Source organism: Gymnodraco acuticeps, unplaced genomic scaffold (assembly GCF_902827175.1).
Source record: "Gymnodraco acuticeps unplaced genomic scaffold, fGymAcu1.1, whole genome shotgun sequence".
Taxonomy (NCBI): domain Eukaryota; kingdom Metazoa; phylum Chordata; class Actinopteri; order Perciformes; family Bathydraconidae; genus Gymnodraco; species Gymnodraco acuticeps.
The window spans coordinates 2,511,207-2,538,007 of NW_022990940.1; the positions used below are offsets into that span (position 1 = coordinate 2,511,207).

Sequence of the window (26,801 nt, forward strand, 5' to 3'; positions counted from 1 at the left end):
TGGGGGATTCAACAGGGAGAAGTGGCTGATTTGGGCTCGATGGAAGCTGCTTCTTTACACTAGGTCAGGTAGGACTAAATTAATGGCCCTTTAATTTAAATCCACACCGTCGTAATCAAAGCGCACTGGTCCGTTTTCGCCATGTTTAGGACGGTCCATTACCCGACGGTGGATCCTGCACCCACCATCATGCACGGCACTTGGCTTACCACGGGCTGCCGAGAAACGCCCGTAGCGGTGCAGAAACCTAAGAAAAAAGCGTTTAGCCTGGTCAAAATAATGTCCTCTCAGCAACAAGAAAGGGCAACGGCCAGCATCCGCACCACAACAACAACAACAACATGCCCTTTACGATCCACTGTCACTCGGGAAAGAGATAAAGCACATTTGCAGCAATTGCAGCCGCGGGAACGACACACAGGACGGTGAGTAGCTCTGGAGTCTTGTGTGGTTTCGCCCATAGTAGCCCTGCGGTACTACCATCCAGCATGTAGCCTATTTTCCCTCAGTCTGGCGATGGCCATGCCTCTGATCTCCATCGTTCAATATGCGTTGCGCCTCCTTGTTATAATATTCTCTAGTTACTTGAGTACATACATTTCTACTGTGAGTCACTGTTGCTGTTGTTGAAGCTGCCTTTAACTGGATCAGAACTTATTAATGCTCTGAGTTCAATTTGTTGGTTTGCATGATAACATTTTCTGTATTTTGTGGTCTCCTTAAGTCATAAGATAAATGATATCAATGTAGCTTTTCTAGCCTATTGATGCCATTAAAATGTCATGAAACTGTGCAAGCTGTTTACACAAGGCCATTTCCAGTTCAGTGTCATTACATCATCAATGATCCATCTTGGTATGCAAACAAGTGTTTTTAATTAAAAGCAGCCACATCAGTGTGTTGTGTAGTGGAGAATCTAGGCTATGTACAACATGGTGAATGTGGGCTGGTGTGTGCCTGTTGTCATGAAATGATCACCTGATGTTAGGATGGTAAAGATATCTGTTATTGAAGTGAATAAAAGTGTGTCATCTTTGTGTCTGTCACACAGTACATAAAGATGGTTGGTACTTTGCAGTTGGAGGTTACTCTGCTTCTATTTTCTTCCTGTCTTTATCTAGCTTTTGGACCCCTAAAGAAGTCATTTGAATCTCTACTGGTTTCAATTAGCATCGACTGTAGATCTATTTATAGAGTCGTGTGGTGACAGGATGGCTAAGATGGTTGCTTCTGAGGCTCCGGAGCATTTCATTGATGTTTCGTGGGACTGCATTACTGTCACATTATTTATCCTGCTGTCCCATTTAGGAGGTGACTAGGCTGCAAAATGATATGTCCATGTTGGCAAACATTGTGATGTGATGTAATTATTGACAGCATGTCACGGGTGATGATCTGACGCAATGTAGTGCCACTGACAACTGATACAACATGCTGTGCTGGAGGTCATCATGCATCCAGAACTCAGTCTGTTGAAAACTAGGCCATTTCTGTTTCTGAATAGTTTTCCCAATTTTTTTAAATGTGTGTCCATTCATTCTCCTTAGACTCGAACCTGTCAAATGTATGTGAATGGTCAGCTTTCATTGTTTTACAACCTATTGTTGCTCTCCAATGCCTGAAATGTTGACGTCTGGCAATGCAGGACTATGATATCATTGCAAATTAGGCTGTATATCAGAAAATAAAAGCAGACATGATGGATTACCAAAGCAAGTATCACATCTCTTGAATATTCATTGTATACAGTGAGGAATTGAAGGGCTGCCTAGAAAGCAAAGTCATTAAATAATATTTATAAATCTGAAACATTTGTATGATTCTGTGAGTGCTGTTTATAAAGAAGACTATTTAAATGTGTGTGTTATATCAGATTTGAGTTTGAAAACCTCTTTCCTCCCTTGTGTTTGGTTAGTGTTTTTTTTGTAGTCCTCGATTGCACCATTTTGCAAATGTAACATGCATTCGTTTTCTCATTTAGTAGTACGTGTTAAAATAAAATACTTAACATTCCTGGCCTAGGATATGCAACAGTATTTCGAAGTCTAACGGGCTGGGCCTTGTGAATATTTGATGAGGAGTTGAAAGATTTCCACTTAATGAGGTGCTTATCAGACTGTTGGTGTGTCTTGGCAAGCTAATGACAGCCACTCAAATGTGAACTGTTTTGACTGGGAGCGTATCCTGCCTAATACTATCTGGTGTGCAGGTTTGTTTTTACTCTCTCAACCTCATCCAGATAGAAGAATTCAGCAGGCTACTTGGCACAGATTTGTAATGCTTGGTTCTTTGTGAGCAAAATTGTCTGCTGCATTCACTTCTAGCTCTCCTGCATTACTACTGGAATATCACCTCCTCTGCATTCTCACCTAAACTATACCCTGTTTTTATTTTTTTAAATTCCCTTACAGCCGAGGAAGTAGAGAGGCTGGCAGCCATGCGTTCTGAGTCTGGCACCCACACTCCACCCATCCGTCGTCGGAGCAAATTTGCTACTCTGGGACGCCTCCTCAAGCCCTGGAAATGGAGGAAGAAGAAGAGTGACAAGTTCAAGCAGACATCTGCTGGTACGTGACTTTTTTTCCTCAATACTATGTTAATATAAGCACAAAAACAGTTGCCAGGTTCACCATAAACAACCATATTGTTTTCTACCCTGTCTGGTAATGGGAAGGTTATTCACTGTATATTCTTTAGCAAAAAGTATTAGGTTTCAGTCTCCGGGGTTATTTAAAAAGCGGCAAATTGATTCAGCAAAAGTGCAGCGTTGGGGTTTCGTGTTGTTAGGTCTCTTTGGAGTTCCTTTCATCTTACAGGCCAGTATTGTCAGGGGTAAGTGAAGGACATGCTCTGTTCAGATGTGGCTGTAGTTATTTTCCTTGGCTGCAACATCATGAATATTAACCTCTTGCTTGTCTAGAATATGAGCAACTGCACAGACTTGTATCCAGGCCTACCTGGAAAAAAATGCTTTGATTAAGTAATATTAAATTGGCGTATTTCAGGTGTTAATTTCCTGGATGAATCAGTCTCACAAGCACTACAAATGTATTTGACTTTTTGGTAGGTATTACCTTTCAGCAAGGATTTGGCTGTTCCTGTTCTCAACATGTTTGGCTGTAGTCTGTTCCTGCCCTAACATGATTCGCCTGGCTATATTTTCTCTTGAAAATGTGGTGTTTTTAGCGAAACCCCAAAAATACATTACAAAATATATATTTGCTTTAGAGGCTTGACTTTCCTATTTTGCTGTATTTTAGTAGCGTCTACTCATGAAACAATCATGTAGATATTTTCTGTTCATTGGTCCACTGAGCCACCGTCTATTATAACAGCATCTCCCCTGTTGCGGTGGAGGACAACAATGAAGATCTGAGCAAACAAAAAGGCCTTTTTTCTCCTACAATGGTGTTAATGCACAGTGGAGTTGAGTGATAGAGCTCTCTTCATAACTTTTGTCTTCCACTTGTTTTGTATGCATAAAACGGCTGTCTCCACATCATTATTTTGCTGCCATAGTTTGATTAAAGCGTTTTTGATTTCAGCATGATGGTGGATTATAACCCACCAGTATATCTCACTGGAGCGACTAAGTGGAATTTCAGTTTAAAAAAAAAAAAAGCTTAGGCAAAGTGCATTGTTGAAAGAAGCCCCAATGCTCAGGCAGGTTCTTTAGTCGCTGTGACGCCAAAACATCTGCGCACACACTGTCACTTCAATTTCAGCAAGAAGTATTGACCTGACTCTCAAAGCCCCAAACAAGGGAAATGTGATCTGCACCCCTGAAGGCGGCAGTGGAAGTATAGAAGTCACAGAAGAGTGAGCCAGTGCAGTAAATTTAAATGACAGGAGGTGGTGCAGGGATTTTTAAACTGCAGCCGTCAACACATGGTGCATACATGTGGATTTCAACCTGCAGGAATAAATGCTGTCAAATAAACAATGTCTCAAATATCTACAACTGTGTAACCTGAAAGGGGTCACTAGTAGTGATGGACCTGCTTTAATGACAGACGTTTACTATTTCCACGGACAATTTATTAAATTAAGGCTATTGAGCCCATTTTTACAAAACATATTTTTAAAAACTGTCTGTCTTTTTTATTTTATTATATTTACAGTATTTTCAATATCTAGGATAATATGTGCTGGTGCACATGATCATGTTCACCTTCTCAAATGATATACGCGTGCTGTGTTTTCTGCCAAAGTGTATATATATATATATATATATATTCCATCCAGGGAACGGCACTGATTCCACTGGTGCATGAATAGCTCACTCAACAGAGTGGAGTGGATTCAGAGCAGTTAGGTTATCTAAATACATCTTAGATCAGATTTAAAAAAAATGAAGGTCAAACTGGATTTGGATAAAATACTTTGGTTGACCATTAGCCCCTTTTTATTTTATTTATGTTTTTAAAATGGAGGAAGCACACTGCCTCTTTGCATCTGCCATCATTTAATTCGTCAACAATACAATTATGATCCTATTCATTTAGTTGACATAAGAAAAATGAGGACTCATTATTATTATTATCACCTATACTTACTGTACCAATACTTTCAGCCTTGTTCTACATAGGGGAAAATGTGCTTTATGCAAGTGAGCACTCTACATGTATCTCATTAAAGACAAAGTGCACTGAATAGTCAATATCAATGTCACGTCTGTCGCCCTATACTGTTGATTACGTTTCCTGTGTCAGTGGGTAGCAGAGCAGCCACTGGGCATGCAGATGTTGTCGCTGATAATTGGACACTGAGCACAGTAGAGGATTATGAATGTGTTGTGATATTAAGCAGATGAAGGCTAGCTCTGGGAGCCTGTACTCTTCACCTCAGGAAGGAAGGAAGGAGGGCCTGACAGTGGGAAGTCTTATCATGCGGTCTTATCATGCTCACTAGATACTCACATCTAGTTTGTATCACAGAGATTTCACTGGGCAGAGATTCATCAAAAGAACATACATGAGGTAGTGGGATGTTATCTTCATTTTGTATTTCTGATCCAATTAGTAAGTATTTCCACATAAACATACCACATATCACAATGTTTGCTGTTGTGTTGGCATATTTAAAAAAGGAAATCTTAATACTACTATATCTACTGTATGAAGAGGAAAATGCCACAATGCTGTATACTTTTTTATAAATAATGGTTGCATTAAGCCAGCATCAAGTTCCTGAAGTGTTGACCTTAAATAAGCTTCTCATTGATAAAATACTTCATGAAAGTTTTTATACAGTTTTTGTCAGGCTGAGGCTGAGCGAATTGCTTCAGTAAAAGCCTTTACTTTGAGCTACTGCGCCTCAGGGTTGGTAGGATGTGTTCTGACTATCTGGGTCACTTCGCCGTGGAATATTTTTTTCTCTTAAAACTAAGAGAAGTGTTCTCAGATCAATATGGCTGTACTCGGATATGCCAGTTTCATTTAATATGCTGTCAGCTGAGGCTCCCGGATGAGCGTCTAATCTTCTCATCTTGGTACAGATTGAGTGGCTGTTGGACAGCACTTGGGCCACGGTCGACTGTCCAACATGGAACTTGGTTGATGTTCAATCGACAGTTTCTACTTTTTTGTACTTGCAGTTTGCTGCCCACTTCAATTAGTCTACCTCGTCTGTATAAAAAATCAAATTACAAGTTCACAGTGGATTCGAGTCCCCTGACAATCCTATTCATGATCAGATTCACACTAATATTCTGACTATCTGTTGCAAGTGGCAGTTTTTTTCCACACTGAATTTCTTTTTTTTGTTATTGCTCTCACAGGACCTTCATGATGAAATGAACATGAAATTCCACTTATTGCACACTATTAATGGATTCATAAAATATTAAACAATATGTTTTTAACAAAAGCAGCCAGTGTTTTAACGCCAGACTCGACCAACTGAGGTGTCCATTTCAACAATTTCTTCTATCTTTTGTTTTATGAGCACACGAAAGCTGTCCATCTGAAGACTCATCCTTAAAAAGGCTTTTGAGTTAATGGCATTATGTAACTGTGCACATCCAATTGCAGAGCAGTTATGTCATAAAGCTTTGAGTAATTACTTTTCATTTTGGATAAAACAACACTATAATCCCTGAACATATCACAGCACCGCCGGTCAAGCATCAACCTCGAGCCTCGGGTTTCCCACACTGGCAAAGAGTCGATGCTGATGTTTTTAAACAGATTTGTCATTTTGATTGGTTCTGTCACCCAAAAAATGGTTATTGATTTGTTTCTTTTTTTTTTGTAACCCATAGCATAGGTGTTAAAGTATTATTGAAGCTGACTTCATGCAAGATATTTTGTTCTGGAATAAAGTGTTATTGAAGGATTTAATTGGAATGAAGAGGCTGAACATAGTATTGTATAACATTTGCTTTTTGTTTTTAATGATGCACATCCTGTATAAAGTTTCACTAGTATAATATTGAGACTTATATTAAAAAGCACAGTTGTTGCTTCTTATTTTAATAGAACAGTGTGATGAAAACTTGTTATAAACTTTCAGAGTACTACAAGGTTTACTTTTGTCATTAGCCAGGTACTGCTCGACAGGCAAACATTATTAATAGAAGCCACTCCACTTTCTGAACTGTTGTACCTTTTTTAATGAAGTTTGAGAATGCACAGTTACAAAGAAGTGAACTGTGTGTTGCCTCTGGTGCTTTGTGGAAAACATTCTAGTTGCTTTCACTCCGTTAGAAATATTCCTCTATTTTGTGTCACCTTCTCGTTAGTACATTTATGTTTTATCACTTTGACCTGACCTAATGTTACATTTGCTGCATCTGGGTGAAAGAAAATCCCTTTTTTAGATGGACCGGTCAGCACTAGCATCACAAGTAGACAATATAAATGGCACATTTTCCTTTCATTTCACACTTTTCAATTTAACACGTCCTAAGGCTCCAGTGGAGAGCATTCTCTGTATTGGTAATATTTTGGTCACGTATTCTGCTTTAAAATGCTTGCTCTGCTGCTTAACTAATTTATTGCTTGGAGCTGATCTCAAATGGGCTTCTCTTCAAAAACTTTTGAAGTATTGAGTGATATTGAACATCTGGTATCCTTGAGGAATTCATAATGGAGCATACTGTTTGGTGCTAACTCCCTCTGCTCGGGTATTTTTTAACACTGAGGATTCTAATTTCTGCCCAGCAGTTCTGCCTCTCTGACATTTGTTTGATTCTGATTTGTGTTTGTTAATTTTGGACTCTCAGCAGTTGTTTTAATCCACTGTGTTGTGACTGAGGGGCAAGGCAAAGAGAGGTCAAGCTGTCAGTCTTTTCATGAATCCACTCTGAGGATGTATTAGCATGCAACACACCACCCTCTGATCGAGCTTGGTCAAGACTTCTGTGTCATGTAAAGCCCGCATGGCACAATCTATGATCTTTCTTTTTAAGCAGGAGCTACAGATGCCTGCAGGGAGATTCCTGCGCAGTGTGCTCGAGTGTTGTTGCTGAACCCCGCTTCACATCCTTAATTAGTTTTTATGCAGGGGTAGAATCTGAATTAGCTAACATAATTTGTTACCGCTTTTGTTCCACCTATTGATAGAAGATGTTAAGTGCCTCAACTTTTGAAGCCTAAAAATAGAAGCTGTAGCTATTATCTTGTGCATAATTAATTACAATGAGAAGTGGTGTAGGAATATCTCCTCCAACCTTTATCTCTTTTCGAAATCATAGTCAATTAAGGTTTTTTTAGCTGCATGTGGACAGAAAAGTAACAGATTATCTTGACACCAAGTTCCAGGATTTGTTCTCCGATTAAATTGCTTGGAATCTTTTTATATTATAAAAGATTGCAAGATGTATCACTATTCACTACACATCCATGTACAGCAAGACCAATACTCTTAGGGATACAGTATTCAAATGCATTTACCTAAAGGATACATTTGGTGGTAGTGCATATTATCTTTTGCCTTATTGTTAAATCACATAACAAAATCCATAAATGAATTGATCCTCCTATCCCCTGTGTAACCAAAGCCTGATAGACCTTTCTATCTATAGTTTGCCAAAAACTATACAAAAAACATACCCCCTTCCTTATTCTGCTGCCATAAATATTCCGGAGCCCACCACAGGTATATTATTCCACAGTGGAAAAACAGTCCCAAGAAAACAGTCCCCCTACTAACTTGAATAATGTATACTTAGATCTACAGTAATATTTTTAAATATAAAACTATACATTTGGGAACTCTTTAACATGTGTATGTCTTTAGAAGGAACAAAAGGATTGTGCCTGAGACTAATGCATGGTTACATTTGCGCTTTTCATTTAGTGTTTTTTTGACTAATATGAAAAACATGAAACCATAATCATCCTTTTTCTCCACAGCTTTGGAAAGGAAGATGTCAATGCGACAGAGCAGAGATGAGTTGATCAAGAGAGGAGTGCTGAAAGAGATCTTTGAAAAAGGTGAGCGGATATTATACGGTTACAGTTTTATGCAACCGAGCTCCAAACTCTTAGTTTTAAGTGGGCACTGCAAAAATGGTCATCAGTTGTTCATCTTCTCATTAATCAGTAGTCTCTGAAGTGGTCTTTTCAGAATTTGGATGGGGCATTGAGATATAATCTTTCATTATAGACATTTTGTTGGGTTTCATAAACTCTTTGATCTTGATTAGATGTGACACTTCATATGTGCATATAGCTGCAGAGTTTATTTGAGCCTGACAGCGGGGGGCTCCATTTCTCAGGACATAACAAATAAAGTTAGTTCTGCTGAGAACGCACATTGACTCTAAACTCACAAAGGGAAAAGAGAAAATTAGGACGTTTGGGGCCTTTTTTCATATTTTACTGTTTCAATTATTTTCTTTTTAATTAAAAGAAATCTAATGTATATTTTCAAACTCAATAAATACAATTATAAAAAGTAACTTAATATTTATGAAATGCTTGTCTACTTGGCTCATGTGTGCCGTAAGTTTACAGAAACTGTCTTGCTCAGTTCCTACAAAAAAACCTATAAACTGAATATTTTCCTCCCCTATTTTTGCAAAATGACTGTGCCTCTCATTACGATGCATATTAATTAGGCCAGGTGTGCACTATTCTCCTGCCCAGTGACAATCTAGTTTCCATAATGAAAAAGCTTGTGTTCATAGCTTGATAAATGAGCAGTGGTTATTTTTATGCATGCAAAGCAAACGGTTACTCTATCTATGAAAGCAGTTACGGTTACAGTTAGCTCTGACATACCTTTGATGTATATAGATATACCACACATTTCACTTTGTTTTAAAAATGTCACTTTGGTGCGCTCAAAATAGAAATGGATCCAAGGGCAAAAATATAATTATAATAAAATAGATCTCCCGTTGGCAGAATTGTGTCAACCTTTCATGTGATTGGCTGCTGGATTGTAATCGGCTTTAACTGGTTGCTGTCTTTGTCTCGCACTCGTTGTTCCTGGATTAAATGTGGCACACGTCAGCCAAACACTATCACTAGCCTAGTTTAGAGCTAAATGTTTCAGAGTCTGCCTGCTCAATGGCTGGATTTTAAGATACTTTCAAACTTTTCCTCATAAGAATGTTTAAAAAAACGATGGCCTTCTGCAGGTCTTTCTGTTTGAAAGCTGGTTACAAGAATGACTTGTGACTTGAATTTGAGATAATGGTAGTAAAAAGGGCAAAAACTCCCTTTTTTAAAGCTTTCTGAATGGCCAGAGACTTGCCTGTCTCCCCAAATCATACAGAAGTTAGCATTCTCATGGTTTTTGTTTGAAAGGCTGTTGAGTCAAGATTTAGGAACGGGATAGACTGCTCTGAATTCAAATGCATTGTTTGTCAGAAAATGTAAGTGCCATCGTGAATTGCATTGTCAGCCTTAAAATGTGATCATGCAAAAAACATCAAATGGCTCAGTGCTGTAAGGAATTAAAAAGAAAAAGTTCTGTCAAACTTCTTGGCTCTTCCTTTGTCTGCTGTGTGTCGATAAAAAGCTCATGGGTTGTTAAACAGTCATAGCTTTCTGAATCCACTCCTCATTGTCTCAACACTCACCACTCTAAGTTCATTTTTAAACTTTGTTTGAACAGACTTCTCTCTGTCTTAGTTGTGATGTTTTCACTGCTCGTCACACTTTCCCTTTGTTGTGTTTAGCAACCGTTGAGTTCCGATCCTCGATGGACGGTGGAATCTGCACTCAGGAGTCCTCAATTAAGTCATCCATGGTTCTACCCTCCAACAAATCTTTCACCTACTCGAATGACCTTCAGGATAAACCTGCCAAGCCGCCGCTGTACCACAAAAAGCCTCCTGCTCTCCCTCCAAAGCCTTTCTCTAGAATCCCGAAACATAGCACAGGTCAGTATTCTTACTTGATTTCCCTTCTTCTAGTATTTGTTGCACCCGACTTGAAGTATTACCAGGGCCGGCCCTAGACTTTTGGGGACCCTAAGCGAGCTTTGGCTTGGGGGCCCCCCTCACTCTAGCGCGTTCTCCCCACACACAACACAGAACCAACTTTTGTCTTATGATGTTAGCATAAGCACACATATTGTATAAATAAGCATGTAAAAGCTGTGGACCTAACCTCCTCTAGGGGGTCCGGGAGCATGCTCCCCGGGGAAGATTTTTTTTTAAATAATGAAGTTAAAAGCATCAATCTGGTGCACTTTGAGAGCAAAATTAAGAGATATATGGATACATCTCTCAACACCCATTTGAAACTGAACTGTACACAGATTTTTATTTATGGATATTTTACAAATCACTTAAACTGTATTCTTGTTGTCATATAGTATTTCATAACTGTTTTTCATTTATTCTCTCTGGCTGTCCATCTCATAATGTTCACATAGAAACTAGCTGTCAATAGGAATATCATTCAGAAGAATTATAATTTCTTGCAAAAATCTGTCACAAAAAGAGGTTGCACATTTAAATTCAGGTGTTGTTATGGCAACGTCAGTGGCCAAACAGCCACATTTACTGCTGCAAATACGTTCAAACATGCTGTCAGCACGTAAAGCAGTGGCATGCCACCATTTCAGCTGACTTTTTCTCAGAAATACTGTCACATAACATCCATATATTTCAGTGCTAGGTTGATGCTTAGCTAAGCTAACTATGAAACACTTTAACTGACAGGACTCAGGATCAACTGTGTACTGTAAGGTAGCTTCTAGCTTCATGTCGAACAGTAGTCAACATTTTCCAGAGAGCTTTCTTTGAAATCACCAGGTAATGCTAAAAAACATTACATTTAGATTGTATGACAAAGTGTTTATTTAATATATCTGGCTAGCTATAGCTACTTGCTAACGGTTTAGCTTACCCCCGCGATTCAAAGTAACATCAACGTAGCTGTAATTTATGCTTTGCTTACATGTTCGCATAACTTGGAAGTTTACTGACATTTACATACCTTGTTTACCTGGCTCACGTGGTGGCTCTGGGGTTGTTGTGTGAGCCACCACTTGAGAATTGTCGTCTTTTTTAAGAAAATGTTTTCTTATGTCCATCTTCAAAAACTCTGAGTCCGACTGACAGTTTATTTTAAACATTGTCACAGCTCACAGGATAGGTACCTGTCATCCAATAAGACGGATATTTATTTCCATTCAACTCTCTGGTTGGTCTGGTGTCTTGCCTCTGTTGCATTCACTGAACACGGGAAATTACAATCCTGCCGTCCTCTCTTGTGTCATGATGAGGTTCAGGTAAAAATGTATTATATTATTGACTCAATAATGTAATACATGACTTTGAGTGTAGGCAATCTAGGCATATTAACACAATTAATTAAACATACTTATCACAGCGACGGTGTACTGAGATTTTTTTTTGTTGCTAGGGGGCCCCTTAGTGGCTGCGGGGCCCTAAGCGGCCGCTTATGTCGCTTAATGGGTCGGGCCGGCTCTGATATTACTATATATTATTGTTCTTGTTTTGACAAATGAGCTCCGCCTTCTGTTGCTTCAAACCCTACCTGCGTTGCCACACATGGAGCACAGGATTATAGTAGTCTCATTCAATTCCCCTGTGGTCAGGTCAGATGGGCTGTCTCTGTCATTGCCAAACTGTCAGTCAGAGTGAAGTAGCATTACCCTGGCCTAATTCCTGCTGTTCTGCCCTGAAGTCTAAGCCATGTCTGATTGACCATGAGCTCTGTTTATCTGTCTGCTACAACATTACATTACATTACATTGCATTTAGCTGACGCTTTTATCCAAAGCGACGTACAATAAGTGCGTTCGACCAACAAAATACAAACTTGAAGAAAACAGAATCATAAAAGTACATCAGGTTTCATAGAGCAAAAACATTTCAAGTGCTACTCAACCGGCTTTAGATAAGCCAGTCCTTTATTAGTATAGAAGTGCTTTGTTAATAGTTCTATTGCTCGAAGTGGAGTCGAAAGAGATGAGTTTTCAGTCTGCGCCGGAAGGTGTGTAAGCTATCTGCTGTCCTGATGTCAATGGGGAGCTCATTCCACCATTTTGGAGCCAGGATAGCAAACCCACGTGTTTTTGCTGATGGGAACTTGGGTCCCCTTCGCAGCGAGGGTGCAGCGAGCCGTTTGGTTGATGCAGAGCGGAGTGCACGTGCTGGGGTGTACGGTTTAACCATGTCCTGGATGTAGGAAGGGCCAGATCCATTCGCAGCATGGTACGCAAGTACTATTGTCTTGAAGTGGATTCTAGCAGTTACCGGAAGCCAGTGGAGGGAGCGGAGGAGCGGCGTGGTGGGAGAATTTAGGAAGGTTGAAGACCAGACGAGCCGCTGCATTCTGGATGAGCTGCAGAGGTCGGATGGCAGATGCAGGTAGACCAGCCAGGAGGGAGTTGCAGTAGTCTAGGCGTGAGATGACGAGAGCCTGGACCAGAACCTGCGTGGCTTTCTGGGTCAGCTGGGGACGTATCCTCCTGATGTTGTAAAGCGTGTATCTGCAGCAGCGGGTTGTAGCAGCGATGTTTGCAGTGAAGGACAGGTTGTTATCTAGGATCACACCCAGATTCCTTGCAGTCTGAGTCGGGGAAACAACAGAGGTGCCGATGTTGATAGTCAGGTCAAGAGTGGGACAATCTTTTCCCGGAAGGAAAAGCAGTTCAGTCTTGTCAAGGTTGAGCTTGAGGTGATGAGCAGACATCCACTGAGAGATGTCAGCTAGACAAGCAGAGATGCGTGCGACGACCTGGGTCTCTGAGCAGGGAAAGGACAGAATTAATTGGGTGTCGTCAGCGTAGCAGTGGTATGAAAAACCATGCGGGCTAATGACAGATCCGAGGGAGTTTGTGTACAAGGAGAAGAGGAGGGGACCGAGAACAGAGCCCTGAGGGACCCCTGTAGTTAATTGACAAGGGTCGGACTCCGACCCTCTCCAAGTAACCCTGTAGGTGTGGTCTTTGAGGTATGAGGTGATGAGGGAAAGTGAAGAGCCTGAAACTCCAAGTTCTTGGAGAGTGCGAAGGAGGATCTGATGATTCACCGTGTCGAATGCAGCAGACAGGTCCAAAAGGATAATGACAGAGGAGAGGGAGGCTGCTTTAGCAGTGTGCAGTTCCTCAGTGACGGCAAGGAGGGCAGTTTCTGTGGAGTGACCTGCCTTGAAACCAGACTGGTGCGGATCCAGAAGGTTGTTCTGATGGAGATAACAGGAGAGTTGTTTAAAGACAGCGCGTTCAAGTGTTTTAGACAGGAACGGGAGGAGAGAGACAGGCCTGTAGTTTATAACATCAGACGGGTTGAGAGTGGGTTTCTTTAGGAGAGGGTTTACTCTTGCCTCCTTGAGACTGTTTGAAAAGTGACCAGAAGTTAGAGAAGTGTTGATGAAATGGGTGAGAAACGGTAGAATATCAGGAGCGATAGTCTGAAGGAGGTTTGAAGGGATAGGGTCCAGAGGACAGGTGGTAGGGCGGGCAGAGGTAATGAGGGTAAGAACCTCACTTGGAGAGAGAGGGGAAAAGGAGGTTAGTGTGTGGGTGGAAGGAGGGTCTGGTGACCCAGTGGTGAGTAAAGGTGAGTCAGAAAAAGAAGAGCGAATATCATAAACCTTTTTTTCAAAGTGGTTAACAAAGTCGCTTGACAGAAGGGAGGAGGGGGAAGGGGCTTTGGGGGGGTCCAACAACAACAAAGTGTAGTGAAAGCCATATAATACCAGTTAACCCAGTATAAAAGTTAAAGGTCCCCTATTATACTGTTGTTCATCAATATATTATAGGTCTTAGATATATACAAAACATGTCTCTGAAGTGTTTGGCTCAAAACACCAAACAGATCATTGTAGCATCCCATAACCCCCTCTGTTTTCAGCCCTCTTTCCAAAGTGCTGATTCTCTGTCTGTTACTTTAGATGAAAATAAGGAGCCACTCCCCACGCCCTTCTGAGAGATATTTGGTTAAAAAGAACACAATGGTGCTCTAGGGGGAGATTCAGGTGATAAGGTGGGGGTGGGGGGCGGGGTTACCTTGGTTGGTGATTGGCTAATGGTTACACAAGCCAAAAAATCGTTATGACATCATTAAGTGGCCAAAATCTGATCAGCTCATTTTCAGACAGGTTTAATAGGTATATAAATGGATCAGGACAAAAAGAGAGAGAATCTTTTTTCCTGAAACTTTCAGAATCTCTTCACACAGAGGGGACACATGTTGATGTATAAAAGACATGGAAAAGTGGATTTTGCATAATGGGTGACTTTATAATTAATGATTCTGTCCATCCTGATTATTTTTTTTTGTCTTTATAGATTCTTGCCAGCCAATGAAGTTGACCTGTATGCGTGGGGGAAAGCACTCTCCACCCCTGCCTCCAAAGAAAGTGATGATATGTGTGCCTCAAGGGGGGATGGACTCCAACTCCCCGTCTCCGTCGCCCAATCCCCTCTGCTCTATGTCCCAAAAGTGCGGCCCCCCCCAGGGCATGCCCCACCACCACGGGCCCTTGCTGCCCTCTCAGCTGGCGGCTCTCTCCAGTCTTCATCAGAGCCGGGGTCACCCGTTTCGGCTTCAGTACGGCAGCTTGCACGCGCCCAGCCGGATCATCGAGGAGCTCAATAAAACCCTGGCACTCTCCATGCAGAGGTTTGAAAGGTTAGTAGACAGCAGTGCTCAGGACATTACATCTGATTGTGCTCCAGGAGGGAGGGATTATGGATCAGCATCTATTTGTGTTTCAGTCTGTACCTCCTTGATAACATCTGGTTTGAAGTTTGACAAAACTCTGTTTAATACATGCAATGTTTCATGCTGGAATTTGAAATGTACTCCAAATGGAAGTAGCTTCCTACTGATTGGCCATAGGGGTGCCGCTCACAACACGTTTCCTTTTTTATAAATAATAATTGTCCTTCATTTGATTAAGACTGTGGATAATTAATCTCTTCTTTAGCAAAAGCTGTCACCAAAGCAGCACTAATCAGACTAATTACTGAAAAAACATTATAATTAGCCTGAGTGTCCTGTTTATTTGGTTTATTTTTGTGTCGACTTGGCCGCTACTCTCAAATACATCCTGGTGTTATTGAGGTCACGTCCTGCAATGTAGAGCTGGTGTACTGGCCTCACAGGGCAGCGTGGCCTATTTTTGAAGTAAATGTGTGTATGTGTGGGCACTGGCTCATGGAGTAGGCGTCCCTCCAGCAGTGGGCCTGACATAACATGACCAGCTGCTCTTTACAAAACTGCATTTCTTCTTGTTTGGAGAAAGGGACATGGTAGCGGATTGAACATGATGTAATCTTTTACATTAGGATTTATTTTTCTCCAAAGCCATCTCGGCAGGGATAAGGAAGTAATGGTCTCGACATTGCTCACAATTAGTCTGAAAGCTAGAAAATGGTTTACGTAATAATGGCTACTTCATAAGTAGCTCCAACTAGATTTCGCCTTATCAATCTGTCAAATATGCAACCTGTTAGCACTTGATGGCTCCTGCATGTTTATTTCTGTCACCCTTGTTTTGAATTATACAAGTTGTATAATCAGTTTTCTGTGTAGTTCGGGGATTGCATGGCATTGCGTAGGACTGCAGAGAATTGTACTTGGTCTGTATTCAGGCTCTTTGTACTCCAGTTTCATTCAGATGGAGTTATACATATCCTCTCTCTATATACTTGGATTAAAAACCCACTAAGCTATCATGGACCAGAAGCCCTTTTATTGTTTTAAATCACTTTGTTTCCCGGATTGAGAAGGTTTGTGAGGGATATTGTTTCAATAATGCTATATATCACAAACCATATTGTAAAAAAGACAACATAGAGCTAAGCTTGATGTAGGACGTTTCACGTGTGAACTGGATTTTCCTGCACTGTTGAGGGGATGGGCAGGTTCATCCTAATAGCAGGGCCAAATGTCATGGCATAAGTTTGATCCATTATTTGAACGCCCATAAACACCACCTCCCTTTCTCTCCACCAGCTCTGCATTGCACGGCGTTGGTCATTGTGTTCCCCTGGACCGGAGAGAAGTGCCGTCTGTGATCATCGACTACGAGGATGACAAGGAGAACATGCCCAACGAGTGTGACTATGAAGATCTGCCTAGCATGTATAAGGACGAGGACGATGAGGAGGATGATGATGAGGATGACGACGAAGATGACGACACAATATTTACAAGTGAGGGGCATCAATTACCACGAGTGTTTTATGTTAAATGTAATTGCGTTCATAGCAAAACACTTCAGATATAAAGAGGGTCATTAAATCTGACTGACTCAGTATCGGTTTATTTATGGTAAGGATAACTCGTGTTTACATATAAGATGCCATATTTGCCTGAATAATCCTGATGGACAGTACTGCTAGCTTCACCTCAAGGCTTCTGGATCTCAGATGTTTGACCTTCAAAGGAGAGCCAACATATAAGGTTCACAGAAGTGTATCCTGCTGTCCCACATGGAAACACTTTCAACCTCTCAGCAAAACCACTGAAGTGTGACTTAAATGGGTATTGGGAATATGAGTTACACTTAAAGGTACAGGACACTTTGGAAAGTAATATTCTAATCAAACATTTATTGTATTATACAAAGCATCTGAAAGTACCCATAAGTATGTCATATCCACATACTGTAGTTTAGACCACGCTCAGAGTGGAGCAGTATTCTATATTTGTCTTTGCAAACGTTTTACAAAATGTAGAGAAACGGCACAATGATGAAAACAGGAAGAGAGCAGTTTGGTTAATGCTTTACTCTTGTTTAACCATGGTGTTTGGGTTTAGGTTCCCTGGCTCAGAAGGTGCTAAGGAAAGACTCTTTGGCCATCAAGCTGAGTAACCGTCCTTCAAAAAGAGAGCTTGAGGAGAAAAACATCCTGCCCATGCAGACAGACGAGGAAAGACTAGAGTCTAGGCAGCAGATAGGCACCAAACTCAAAAGGTGAGTGCACAGATGCATCTTTAAACATGTACACAAACATGCCTAATTCATGTGTCAGGTATTTTCGGTGAAACCTGATTGATGTTGCTGTAGCAAACTCAACGATTATTTCTAGAAAAAGCACTGACACTATTCAACCAAACGGAGCATTTTGTCTTTCTCTGTGCCGTCGATGACCCAATATCCGGGCTGTTGGAACTGAGACTTTTTTCTTTTGAAATGCTTTTATATCCTTTCATTATTTCCCTTCCTAACATTCGATAAGGATAAATGCTTTATCTTGTTAAAATGAGGCTCTGAAAATGGAGCTGACCTAATTTCAGCACTACATCACCCCCCCTCTCTTTTTTCTTCTTGTCATCTCTCTTGCTCGCTCTCACTCTCTCTACTAATCTTTTTCTTCCTGACTGACTACCTCCCTCGCTAACTGAATCACCACGGTGATGCATGTGCCAAACTATCTCCACCCGACTCCTCCACACAGCAGCACCACGCAAGCCACTTCGTACCAGCAGTTTACACACACACACTAGCCTGCTGCAGTGCGTACAGATCACAGGATTTTGTATACATATGTTGAGATCATAAATCTAGTAATTGAACAGATCAAACAACATAATGTTTTTCCCAAATGGATCGCACGGCTCATTTCATTACACTCTGCTCTTTGAACACTTGCCTCTCTGAATGAAGGGGATGTAATGATGTGTCGAGAAAGGAAAAGACCGCCAAGTGCTTGGGTAAAAAATGAAAGCCGGATAGTATAATAAGATATGAAATGTGGGAAATATTGTCGCAAGTGAGGGATGGCGTATTATCTAAAGACATTGGCACAACTCTCTATTCCCCACTGTGATTGGAACACAGCGCTTGTTCCCAGAAGGCCTGCCTGCTTAGTGGTCCTGTTCCCAAAAAGCTCAGTCACAGTGTCCTTTGCACCGTGTCATCTGATGCACAATCCCTAATTTCATGCTTTTTGCTAACGGCATTGTGTCCTGTAATGTTGTTGCTTGTGCCAGACCACTCAGAATTGATTATGATAATGCTATTCTGGGACGCTCTGACCTCAACTTATTTGTATTGTAATGAAAGAATTGCAACTATTATCCTTGAGAAAGTGAACTAGTGCGTTTTTAGCTAATAGACGGTGGTTGCTTTTATAGGTTCTTTATGTAATAATTAGATTATGTCTGTTAATGGATGGATTTTGACATTTGGGAAATATTTTCATTGGCTTTCTTTCTGAGACTTTGATGACAAGATGGATTTGGCTGTCGTCAGATAAATGTGAAGCTACACCCGGGAGAGGCTTAGCTTAGCATAAATATTTATATATAATATAATGTTTACACTAGCTGCCTATTTGCTGGTGTGATGCTGAGATAATTCTCCGACCATTCAGAGTGGCAGAAAGCTCTAAACAGAGATGTGAGTGTTTTGACTTTTCCCGAAGATGAGACAAGTCGGTCTGAGCACAGAGACTGTTGAGCATACAGTAGCTTGCGGGCCGAGCAGTTTCTGATCGCTGTCAGATCATGAACGATAAGCAGAGAAACATCGATCCAGTGTCTAGCGTTAGGTCTGCTCCCGCAGGGTCCTGACACAGTGCTATAATAAGAGTCCCCAGTTGAGAGCACTTGGAGCGACCTTCCAGAAATTGCATTTGGATATCTTAGTTATTCCCCTCACTTATCAAATGAAAATTGGAGATAGTCTGTGCAAAATGTATCTACTCTGATGTTGCTAAAACAGTCGGACAGAATCTGGCCCTTTTGCCCCTGTATCTTTGTCTGTGTATATGTGTTTAGTAACTTTATTTTGTCTGTCTTTAGTGTAAAATACCTTTCAGTTGTCCAGTGTCATAGAGCCTTATTCGACAATAGCCGAGTCTTCAGGAATAGCTGGCATTTACCAGTGTTTTTCCTCCCTGCATTAACCACTGCATTATCATGCAGTTATTCCGTTAGAAAAGAGGGATTTGGGATCAGAGCCGACTATATTTTTGGGAAGTGCACCTGTCAAGCTGCCGTGAGGCAAGAGCTTGAAAAAAGATGCAAATCTTTCAACTAAGAGAAAAACAACATTGAACTCTGTTGCTCATAAATAAGTTGTACTGTAAGTCAACTTTGAGGTAATGTTTATTTTATTCAGTTTGGGACTTGCGCATTGCATTTTACTCTAAAGCCCAGGCTTGACAGTTGGAGAAGCCCTCATTTAGTGAGGCAAAATGTGAATAAGATAACCTTACGAGGAGCTGCTGTCAAATTTGAATACAGGACGAAATGGAGGGAAGAAAGAAATTAAGCGAGCAGCTTCCTCTGAACTACACAGAAGAAGAACCAGTGTCTGCAAATATATTCTTTTGACAGTTGATGATTACATGATATTTAGTGTAAAGCAGGTTCATTTGCATCTCATATTGATTTAATTTTGACCCTCTGACCTCTTGCCTGTGAATATGTGCTGACCATTAATATATGTCTCTAACCAGGCGCTTGAGTCAAAGACCCACAGCGGATGAGCTGGAGCAGAGGAACATCCTCAAACGTGAGTGTCTTAATATATCTCTAAGCTGCTGAAGTCACTTCATAACTGTGAACAGTTTTACAAAAAATGCCAAAATGTGCAAATTAGCTGACGTTGAATTCACTTCAACACCTGGATACATTTACGGAAGATCTAAAAACTTAGTGTGATCTGAATCTTTCCCTTGTAAAATAAAGATGTTTACTCTTCAATAGGTTAATCACTTGATCAGAAACATGGAACAAAAAGCCTTGGGACAACTTAAGAAGAACAAAGCAATCATTCTCCCCTGGTACCCATTCCTAATAGCATTAAACAGCCAATGATGGAAACTATTTTAGGCTTTAGGAAATTATCCAATTTAGTTTGAATCTAATGAGCAACATTATGCAAATGTTGTGTTGGTTTCGCTTTCAGTCATTTCTAAATATTTCTTATACAGTCTACCGTTTGCAGAATAACCTTCATCCCCTCATGTTTTTGCAGCTCGCAATGAGCAAGAGGAAATCGAGGAGAAAAGGGAGATAAAACGAAGGCTGACACGAAAGGTGAGTCTAAAATAGCTCCAAAGGTGCAAAGCCACATTTGGTGTTTAAGCTTCTGGAGGGGGTAAATTGTGGGCCAGGATAAACAAACACTTTGGCCGTGACTCATGTGTAGCGAGAAGTAAGAATCTAGTCCGTTGGAGCCCCAGCACCGAGCTCTCAGGCCTCCCCTGGAGACGCTGACGTCCTTGTTGTCCTTGGCCCTTCAGCATGTTGGCTGCCAAATCTTTGGACCCCACAGGGAGGTGTTGAGCATGTTCCCATCACTTTAAATTAGATTATAGCACTTTCTGCTCACCTGCAGACATGCTGCTCAAAACAAAAATCTAACAGCTGTCGGAGGACTTTATTGTGTGCATCAGTCAATGATGCTGTGTTAAACAAAATATGTTTTATGCAAAACGCCCTGTGCTGTACATCAAACTAAATATGAATCTTTAGAACATAAAGCATTTATAGTATGTTAACCAATTTATGAACTTAAATACATTACCAACTTTTGTTTTTAGGACCTAAATACATTATTAGTATTGTCTGAACAAAACGGAATTTTGGAGGCCTTAACACGAGTTAAAATATATATCTGACAATATATCAATTATTTCGAACCTAACTAGACAATATGGCACTTTGATGGGCATATGGTCACTTTGTCTGCTTTGATGTCAGATTAGCGTATTTATGATAAAATCCTAAATACCTGTGCAGTATGATATAACTCCTCTACGATACATTTGCTTAAGGAATACTGGATGGGCAAGTCTTCTTTTGTAATCTTTCTATAAGGATTTAAATGCAAATTCTGTGAAGCTGCCTACCGGGACAGTGAATAGAATTACTCTACCTAGTTTTATTTTTGTCCAACTTTTTTTTTTTCTGCTCTCTTTCCAGCTAAGCCAAAGGCCCACTGTAGAGGAGTTAAGACAGGCCAAAATCCTCATCCGATTCAGTGACTACGTGGACGTGTCCGATGCCCAGGACTACGACAGGCGGGCAGATAAACCCTGGACCCGGCTCACAGCAGCTGACAAGGCCAGTATCACATACACTTAGTAAAATAGAGATAATCTTTGAATAATCTAAAAATCCCTTCTTGCCTGCTTTCAAATGTCTTCCCCCCCCCCCCCCCCCCCCCGTGCCTCTTATGACGCAACCCGTAATGCAGGAGAGAAATAATGTTAGCAAGATGTGTTCCTGTGCTTTTGTTACGGCCAGTTCCACCTCAGCTGTTTGTTTTTCCTTTGTGAGTCAACACCCTGGAGCACTCCTGCTGCACACTTCCCAGCAGCCCCTGCGTCTGACTTTTAATGAGCGACGCTTCCTCTTTTGTTTCTGATGATGCGCAGTTTTGAACACGGCAGGTCACACCTGAAGAGCTCTTGTGTAAATCACAGGGATTCAGCGTTTTATTATGCAACAACTCCCCTTACATAAAAGAGTAATCGGACAGGCAGAGCCTTAGGACCCCTCAGCCACAGCGAAGCTCTGCTGACTTTTATTTTCCTGCTTCTATCGTCGAGCACAGATTTATACATTGTTTTGTTCTCGTATCGCAGAAGCATCCTCATGGCAGAAAACATTCTTTTGAGTCATGCTGAATAGCAGAAACAATGACATCACTGGTCCGGGTTGCTGTCACAACTAAACATTTTAGAGCGGATGTTGGCTTTTTTATTTGCTGGAAATTTTACTCATCGCCACTTTGAGTATCTCTTTGGCATCATCTTGTCCTTGGGCAAGACACACAGCCCTCCACCGCTCCAGTGGTGCTTCTTAAGGCAATGATTCACTGGGTATTGTCCCAAATGTGAATGTGTATCACTATGAATGGGAAACAGCTTTGGTTAGAAGCTAAAAACCGCCCCTGCAAAGAGATGTTTGTCTTTTTTATTTAAAGTGATGTTAACCCTAACATGCATACATCGGGTGTTTAAATAACCCGGGGATTATGTTTGAACTCCAAGGATTTACAGCCTGTTACACCTAAAACACTGTACAGCTTTGCATTGGTCGAATCTAAAAATGCGATTTCAATGGTTTTGCAATGTGTGTTTTATTCTGTGTATACTACTTCATTATAGTGTTAAATCACTAGATGACAACCCAAGTAACAGCGACACATTGTGTATTAAGTTCAGCTACTTGGATGTAGATTAAGGGCTCTTGTGATGCGAGAGGAGAATTCAGCAGAATAATAATTCAATTCATGTCCTCAAGATGGGAGTAAATGATGCATGAAGTATGCTAAAAGGAAGTAGTCAAGGCTTAGAGGCTGCAGTTTGTGTACTAAGCCTCTGCAGCTTTTCTCAAATGTCCCTCTTGTTTGCCCTCTGCAGGCAGCTATACGAAAGGAACTCAATGATTTCAAGAGCAATGAGATGGAGGTGCACGAGTCAAGTCGCCATTTAACCAGGTAACGGTTAATATTCATTACTATGTGACCATGAAATTAAATGTATACAGCAGCTTTTCACAGTATTGGCTGTGCGATGCAGTGAGTTCTTTCTTAGGTGATGATATTGACACTTTTTGTGCTCCCCTTTTAGGTTTCACCGACCATAGTAGACCATCACTGTCTTGAGCAACGCCATGCCGGCGCTCTCCTCCACTGAGAACCTTAAGTGCTGGACGGTAAAATGGTGCCCGTTTCTACAATAAGGCCATGTCTTCTGAAATGCCTTTTTCAAGACCCACAAAACTGAGTCAGTACTACGCTGCAAGATGCAGACCCCCACTACTCCGTACTACGCTGCAAGATGCAGTCCCCCACTACTCCGTCCACTGTAGTAGCACACAATGACTCCATTTGATTCACATTGCCCCTCTATGGAAATTGCCCGGCTGTCTCTTCACCCTCTCTGCTGCGCTCTCAGACAGGCGCTCAGTTCTGCGACATTTGGAAAGCGGGTCTCTTTTTGTTTGCAATTGATTGACACTTTCACCATTTTCTGAGGCAGCCGTACCTTGGTTCATCAATAGCACCAGTGGACTTGTCTCAGTGGAGATGTTATTTGTTCCCTCTTCTTTATTATGCTGTCAGTCTGGACTCCTCCAGCCCTTATGGACAACTCTTTTCGAGGATGCAGGCTGTATTGTTCCGAGCTCACTACATCAGCAGGAGATCCATCTTCACTGCACCTGCTGGGACTCGTAAACAGCTTAGACGAAGAGGAGGGAGGTCCAAAATTAGAATCATGTGCAATATTTGTTTGCTTTTCTTAGGCTTTAGCACCCCCTACAGTCCCCTCGGTGTCATTACTATGTAGTCATGACTTCTGTTCTTCCCTCATATGTGCAATTCTCAATGTACTGACAATGTTGTCATCTAATTGCTAACTGTGAATTTGAGAGTTTGGGCAATGCCCCCACTCTCTCCAAATGTACATTTTGTTTATACTGAAGAAAGAAAATTACATTTAAAGATGAATTAAGCTTGACCAAGTTTTATTCATGTTACAATCTTATTCATTTATTGGAAAAACTTCAACTGGCAGATATATTCTGGTTCCAGTGAGTGCCACAATTATCCGTTTTTATATTATTTTTTCAGTTTTTAATTGTTTTTGATAGAGGCACCTAAATAATTTAATTTCCATGTTTGTACATGTCCTAGATAACCAAGAGTTGGATGATCACGACATTATGACTTACATTTGTTGTGTTTGAAGCAGTTTTCTTTGTTCATAATGAGCATTGTTATACACTTTACTTTTCTACTCATGTCATTATAAGCTTTTGACAAAGCAATATCTGTTGTTTGTAGAGAAATGGTTAAACTACAGGTGTACTCCCTACCATTTTTTTACTGTGCTTATACACTACGCCTCACTTCAGGGTTTCACGTTTCTTTTATACTTTACTTGAAGAAGGCTTTATTCAGGACGACCTTTTTCTGCATTTTTCTTCACTTAGTCTCCAAGAAATCTGAATCTTTAACAGCTTTCCAACACATTAGGACACGATTTGATTCAGACTGAAGTCTATAATTAAACGATGATGCACTTTCGATTTTAAAACAAGAGTACAGATACAGGTGAACTCATCGATTCAGGATTTTTACATTTTTATTGCAAACTTCTTTGCACTGTTAAGAGTTTGGCTTTACAATGGTCACTGTTTTAAGGTCAGGGCCCAGGTGTGTATACTATTGTTGATTATCTGATCTGTGACCATATTGTCTCTTCACTTTAATGCTCTTGTTAACTGATCACTGATCCTACACCAGTATTGAAATGCTCATAAGCTTTATGTATACTGATTTTTTTTTTTACTTTTTACTGTATTACTTTTAAAGTTGCAATATGAAATTCTAGTTTGTCAGATGAAGATAAGTAGTGGAAGTGAAAGGCTGTTGGCCTCCTTCTATAATGTATGTGTCTTCAAAGTAAAATGTGTTTTCCCTTATTTTCAAGGTCTCCATCATTGATGGATAGATGACCCGATAAAACCTGGAAACTGGGAAAATGAAAATTGTTTTGCACTTTATGGTTTGATGTAAACAATGGATGATTTTTTTTTGGTTTGGAGCAGTTTATCCTCAGAATCAGGACAAAGTAAATTCTCATGTAACAATTTTTTTAATTTAAATTGCATTGGGTCATCTTATCTTAGAGACTTTGAAGTATGAGGTATATCCGAACCAGCTTCTGTATGATTCCAGCATCATGTTTTATTTTTTAAATGTTCCATTTATAGGTTCAAAACAATAGAGCATTAACAGGAATTAATCCAGACACTCCAGTTGTCATTTCAGCTCTAAGAAAAAACAACCTTAGCCACCAGGCTGAGGTTTTCCATTTTGCTGGAATCAAGGAACATGAATTCAGCAATAATCTGTTTCCTTTTACATGTTGTGGAGCAACTGAATGACTTTGAAAGTGTTATTTTTTTCATTTTTGAAATACAGAATACCATGTAAAGGATACATCATGCCAATTAAATTCCATTTCTGAATGCATTTTCACTGTCATGATACTTTATTAGATTAGAAAAATCTGCCCAGTCCTGCCAAACAGTAATTGTACCACTTGTACACTCTTCTGTATCTAAGCTTATTGCAAAACATGTTATATTCATTTCCCCACAAGCTATTTGCAATAAGGCTTGCTTCACAAATGTCTTGCCCTGTAGTTCAGAGATCTATTCCCCATTCTTAAACAAAGGCTTTTATTACTCTTCTTTTCTATTACTGTACTTTATGAAATGCTGTATTCAGATGTTCGGGTAACTTGGTAAAACACATTCCAGCTCGGATACTTTACCCACTGCAAATAAGCGGCACATTTTTAAAAACTACTCAGCCATTTAGATATAAAAAAAACATGACTCTCAAATGTAACGCTAACAAATAGACCTTGTATGTTTTAATCTAACCAGTTCAGCAGGACACTTTCTGTTTCTGCTTTTAACATTATAAAAAGTTGATGTTCCATATTACCATCTTTCAGAGGATAGGATAGCCTAACGATTGTTAAGTTTGTATTGAAAAAAATAATTAATCCACGCAATTGTACATTTGAAGTGTATTAGAAAAAGCCAATTCACTGGTACTTAAAATGGTTTGGCTTATTTAAAGCTAATGAACTTGCAAGATTGTTGCTGTTCTGCATTGGTATATTCATGGTTAAGTGCACTTAATGTTAGTTGCCTTGCACAACAAAAAAGCTACTCAATTAAATGTAATGAGCAAGCAAAATAAGTGCATATGAGGATGTGAATATTGTTTGAGACAGCCTGGCAAAACTAAACCTATTCTTTTATGTGTCACTTTCTGTATACTTTTTGCATCCCCATGATTAGGCTACAAGAAATATAAAACCTCTTCAATCTCAAATGAGCACTTTCAATTATGTGAACTGGGAAGAAAAATATGTCCAATACATTTTCTGCAGGCATTCGACTAGTCAGACTCCACCTTTTTCCCTTAATAACTTTATGCTAAATTCACATGCAAAAACTGAGGCGGAATTAGGTTTGAAATTGGAACAAATGCGCATTTAGGTTGGACAAGTATATTGAAAGCCTGCATGCATCAAATGGTTGACAAGGTGTCATCACTACCTTTATAAAAAATAGTTGATTATACTGTATTTGATACTGACAAACGTGTTTTACACTAGATGTAGCCTACAATCTGTGTCTTAACTTAACAAAGGCACAACTATGTCTGTTTTATTGATTTGTGAACATATATGAACAAACATTCCACTGTACAAGAAAACAAGCGAAGCGAGGCTATATGCAATTTGTTTTTAGATTTAGGTAAGTCTGTAAATCAGTTTAAGAGGCAAGCTTAACTATTTTTGTTCTAACAGGTTATGACTTGAAGATAAATACTCAATCACATATGGCTACAGGTCCGGAAACAATT

The 26,801-nt window shown here is 40.3% G+C and overlaps 1 protein-coding gene across 1 annotated transcript; it reads left to right on the forward strand.

The window, feature by feature from the left end:
* Positions 1-25,388, forward strand: LOC117558423 (phosphatase and actin regulator 1-like). Its single transcript, XM_034234619.1, has 12 exons — positions 1-425; positions 2,412-2,567; positions 8,358-8,438; positions 10,133-10,336; positions 14,725-15,067; positions 16,397-16,596; positions 17,204-17,360; positions 19,852-19,907; positions 20,373-20,434; positions 21,323-21,463; positions 22,768-22,844; positions 22,978-25,388. The coding sequence occupies exons 2-12, from the start codon at positions 2,438-2,440 to the stop codon at positions 22,991-22,993; spliced, it is 1,467 nt and encodes a 488-aa protein (XP_034090510.1). The 5' UTR covers positions 1-425; positions 2,412-2,437; the 3' UTR covers positions 22,994-25,388.
* The last annotated feature ends 1,413 nt before the right edge of the window (positions 25,389-26,801 follow it).

Excerpts from the sequence above, each read along its gene's own strand:
- LOC117558423 (XM_034234619.1), top strand. The coding sequence starts at position 2,438 with ATGCGTTCTGAGTCTGGCACCCACACTCCACCCATCCGTCGTCGGAGC. Across the intron at positions 2,568-8,357 it reads GTTCAAGCAGACATCTGCTG|CTTTGGAAAGGAAGATGTCA; the intron begins GTACGTGACTTT and ends TTTTCTCCACAG. Across the intron at positions 20,435-21,322 it reads AACGAAGGCTGACACGAAAG|CTAAGCCAAAGGCCCACTGT; the intron begins GTGAGTCTAAAA and ends CTCTCTTTCCAG.